This window comes from Galeopterus variegatus, unplaced genomic scaffold (genome assembly GCF_000696425.1).
Source record: "Galeopterus variegatus unplaced genomic scaffold, G_variegatus-3.0.2 Scaffold2389, whole genome shotgun sequence".
In the NCBI taxonomy this organism is placed as follows: Eukaryota; Metazoa; Chordata; class Mammalia; order Dermoptera; family Cynocephalidae; genus Galeopterus; species Galeopterus variegatus.
This window is the reverse complement of record NW_007728500.1, coordinates 24,907-29,450: the sequence shown is the minus strand read 5'-3', so window position 1 is coordinate 29,450 and position 4,544 is coordinate 24,907. Positions and strand designations below refer to the sequence as shown.

The following is a 4,544-nucleotide window of genomic DNA, read 5'->3' as shown; positions in this document are numbered from 1 at the left end:
GGGGAAGTGAGGCTGGAGGGGCCCTTGGAGGCCACGTGGAGAAGGCCACGTGGAGAAGGCCACACGGAGAAGGCCATGTGGAAAAAGCCATGTGGAGAAGGCCACGTGGAGAAGGCCACATGGAGAAGGCCATGTGGAAGACGCAGGCCTTGGTCCCAGGCATAGTGGAGCTGCTGAAGGCCTTGGCAGGGGTGTCACTGGGGTCTCTCGTGTACTCCCTTCATGTTACCTGGAGCATGCCTCTGAAGCACTGACCTGCACAACACTAAAAATACTTCCTCCACTTAGATTTAAACATTTGCCCCTGTGAAGTTTGCATCGCATACGTGTCAGTGGCAAAGCCAGTTTCACACAAAGCCGTGTTCATTGTACCTATAAGGACTGCGTTCCCAGCCCCATGGGAACCTGTCTGGGGCCTGGGATGCTGGTCTGTGCTGCTTGCAGCCACCTTCACCCGCATGTCCAGCCTGCAGCCCCTATTATGCTCTGGTTCCCTTTCACTGAAGAGGGAGGTTTGGTATGGTAGCTCCCAGGGAGTGGGCGCTTGGCCCTGCCAGTCTCTGTCTCTGCCCAGGTCCCAGAGCTGGACAGCACGGGCAGCCAGGGGCTCCCGCCCTCCTCCCCTGCTTATGGCCAGGGCGCCTTCACGCCTTCTCGCCTCCATGGTTGTTTCCTTCCCCATCGTGTCTGCCTCTCTATAGGGTGCCACCCCTGTGCCTGCTTTGTCCCTGCCTCCGCGGCACTCTCCTCCACGACACGCCCCGCTGGCTCCTGATGTCTATGAGGTCCGGGCCAGATGCGGAGGGAACACAAAGGAATGAACAGAAAGAGAACAGAGGATGAACCCACTTTGTTCTGAAATGTCATCTTTTCTCCTTTTTTTTTGCTATTGCTTTCTAATTTTGTTTTGTACATACTATTTTGCATACTGATTTCTTTCCACTTAATGTAGCAAACATTTTCCATCTGGTTACAACCATCCCAACGCCTCCCATGTATTTATTAATAGTAGCTTCAGGGAACTACCTGGTGCTGAAGCTTTCCCACGTATCATTGAGCCACCTCGTGCATCATTTCTCCCCCAAAATGGGAGCGTTTTGGACTTTCTGCTGGTGGAGTTGGTGAGGGTGAGGCCTGGCGTGATGATGGAGTGTGACTTCATCCCCTTGTGGAAGGACCCCCCTGTCCCCCGCACCCTCCTCTCTCATGAGCACTGACCGTGACTCTCTTTTGTCCCTGGCAGAGGAGAATGAGGAGCGTACTATGATAGACCCCACCTCCAAGGAAGACCCCAAGTTCAAGGAGCTGGTCAAGGTAAGGAGGTTTGTCTTGGCTGGAGTTCCTATTGGGGTGAGGCCTTGGCCTTGGGGTCCAGGGCTCTCCCAGTCTCCTGAAAGGGACATTAATGCTGTGTTAGGAGTGGATGGGTGTGTTGGGTGAGGAGGTTGAACTGGACCTGGGCAGGAGGAGCTCAGAGCGCTGAGTGCCTCCCACGTGCCTGGCTCGGCCCGGTGTCTTAAAACCACTCTCCTAAACTCTGCGCTGGACAGAGCCGTGCAGGAGGGATTTTAGGATTTGCAGTGAGAAGCTGGAATAAACCATCGCAGAACCTTACAGATGCGGTTGGAACTCCTCCTGGAGACTGATGGAGGTTTGGATTCAGAGGTAGCTCTGAAAAGCTGGTATGTGCGGCCACTCTGGCCTCTCCTGCTGAGGAAGCGCCTGATGTCAGGCACACCTGAGCTGCCACGGCACTTCTGGAAGTGGCTGCATCGTTCCCCAAGTCACAGACCCAGCAAGGGGAAGGCTGGCAGCTCTGTGCTTTCTTGGAGATGCAGTGGTGGCTCTTCTGCAGCCTGGCTCCTGCCTGGCGGTGAGGCTTTATTTATAGTGTTTGTCCGTGTCTGAGCGCGGATTGCAGTTTTGATTGCTTGGATCTAAACCACAACAGGCTTCAAAAAGTAATCCCCAGAGGAGCAGTGGCTGTGAGCTCTGTCAGCGTCCTGACCCTGCGAGACCCAGCACCACTCCGGAGCAGGCAGCCGTGGCAAATACTTCACCTCTGCACTCCATAGCCAGCTTGGGTGACCTGGGGGCTTTGAAAATGCTGCGTGTGACATTGTGTGCCAGAGACAGACATTTTCTACTAAAAGTGCTTTTAAAAAACTTTCTCCACCTTCACCACCACCGTTGGACCTGACGCCGTGCTGCGAAACTGCGTTTTCACAAGGGCTGATTTAGGATAAATAAAACCGTTTCCAAGTTAACACATAGATTGAAAATGTCAGTTTTAGGGCCCACCCAAAGTTGTTGATTCTTAACAATTTAAATTACCTAGTTTATTTTATTAAAAAAAACTTTCCCCCTGAATATCCACTTTGTTATTCTGAAGAGGAGAACGTTGGTGAGGAATGTGACTTTGTCTTTTAGCCACCAAAATGTTATCCACAGGGGATATTTAAGCAAAAGATGTATGAGAATTGTCAGGGTTCCCCAGAGAAACAGAACCAATAGTGTGTGTATGTATATATATACACACATATATGCCTAGAAAGAAATTTATTATAAGATATGGGATCACACGATTACGGAGGCTGAGAGGTCCCATGATCTGCCGTCTGCAGCTGGAGACCCGGGAGAGCTGCTGCTGTAGTTGGGTGGCCTAAGAGCTGGAGAGCCAGTGGGATCGAGTCTATTCTGAGTCTGAAGCCCTGAGAACCGGGAGCACTGAGGGCAGGAGAAAACCCATGTGCCGCTCAAGCAGTCCCGGGCAGAGAGAGGAATCCACCCTTTCTCCACTTTTTCTTCTGTTCAGGCCCTCAAGGGACGGGATGATGCCCACCCACCTTGGAGAGGGCCCTCTGCTTTACCCAGTACACCAGTTCAAATGGTAATTTCTTCTGGGATATTATCACAGACAGATCTAGAAATAATGTTTAACCAGCTATCTGGGCACCCCATGGCCCAGTCAATTTGGCACATAAAGTTAACTATTGTACACACCTTTCTGAATTTTTCCCCTTCAACATTGGAGCAGTGTTCGAGTCTGCAAGCTCTGTTCACAAGCGTTTTCTCCTTGAAGAACTCTGAGTGGAGCTGGTGTCACCTTGCTTTCATGGGGGACTCAGAGAGGTGAAGCACTCTTCAACACTGGAGCAGTGTTCGAGTCTGCAAGCTCTGTTCACAAGCGTTTTCTCCTTGAAAGAACTCTGAGTGGAGCTGGTGTCACCTTGCTTTCATGGGGGACTCAGAGAGGTGAAGCACCTCCCCACCCCCAGGTTTCACTGGGGATTAGTGATGTGTCTGGGCTTAAGGGGTCTGTCATGGGATGCCACATTCACTGAGCCCCAGATGAGCTTTGTGTTGGGCCCTGGGGCTGGAGGGATGAATAAGTCACTTCCCTCCTGTTTAGGATCCAGTCTATGTTCCTCCCGATTCACTCAGCCCCACCTTTGTCACTTTGCCTCCTGAGACCACAGGCAGATTTGGCCTCGGTGGGGCAAGGGCTGGTCAGCAGCTTGTCCACCACAGAGGGAGCGTGGCACCTCTGGTCTCCAGGACTAACTTGCAGGGTCTGTGGAGGCCCCACTGCTCCACCTCTTCTGGATTCCTGATTCAGATGAGGGCCACATTGGGGGCTCAGGGTGGGCTGACTGGAGGGGCCAGAAGTGGGAGGAGGTTAATGGTCTGTCGAGCAAAGTAGGACTAAGGACAGGAAGGAGTGGATGGATGAATGTCCCTCTCTGATGTCCCTACTGTGTGGTTCTGAGACCTTTGGCTCCACAGGAGATGGACCACGGGGCTGAGCATTGAGTGGGTTTCCGTCCAGAGCTGTGGAAGCTCAGTCATGCCCCTGCCTGCCTTCCCTCTCCCTCACTGCTGCTAGTCTGGGTTGGTAGACTCCTCAAAAGCATCAGCAGTGAGCTTTGCTGTTCTCTCTTTCCTGGGGAACATGGGTGTGGTGGGTGGAATTGTGGCCCCCAAAGATGACTGTGTTATGATCCCTGAACCTATGACTATCACCTCGCGTGGCAACAGGAACTTTGCAGATGTAATTAAGTTGAGGCTTTGGTGATATGGAGACTATCCTGGACTATCCAGGTGGCCTAATGTGATCACAAGTGCCCTGATCGGAGGGGAGCAGAGGAAGATATGACTGTGGATGAAGACGGAGACGTGATGGAGCTTTGAAGACAGAGGAATAGGCCACACACCAAGGAATGCAGGCGGCCTCTGGAAGCTGGAAAAGACAAACGGATTCTCCCCTAAAGCCCCCAGAAGGAACCAGCCGCCCAATGCCACCCCAAAACTTTGATAATAGCCCAGTGAGACTAATTTTGGACTTTGGCCTCCTGGACCACAAGAGTATCCACTGCTGCTGTTGGAAGCCACCAGGTTTGTGGTACCTTGTTACAGCAGCTGTAGGGAAAGAATGCACCAGGCTAAGCGATCCCCCTTCCCACACTGCTGCCTGCCTCTGCCACAGCTGATGGGCCTGTCCACGTGGGCCAGGCAGGGTGAGCCTCACTACCTGCGGTGGCAGC

At 52.7% G+C, this 4,544-nt stretch overlaps 1 protein-coding gene across 1 annotated transcript in view; it reads left to right on the top strand.

The window, feature by feature from the left end:
• PARVB (parvin, beta) overlaps nucleotides 1-4,544 on the top strand; it is a gene marked incomplete at its 3' end in the record, with an annotated part of 32,117 nt that overhangs the window by 3,398 nt on the left and 24,175 nt on the right. The window contains exon 2 of the mRNA XM_008581542.1: nucleotides 1,244-1,314. Coding sequence (XP_008579764.1) covers nucleotides 1,244-1,314 — 71 coding nt within the window. The remainder of the gene's footprint in view (nucleotides 1-1,243; nucleotides 1,315-4,544) is intronic.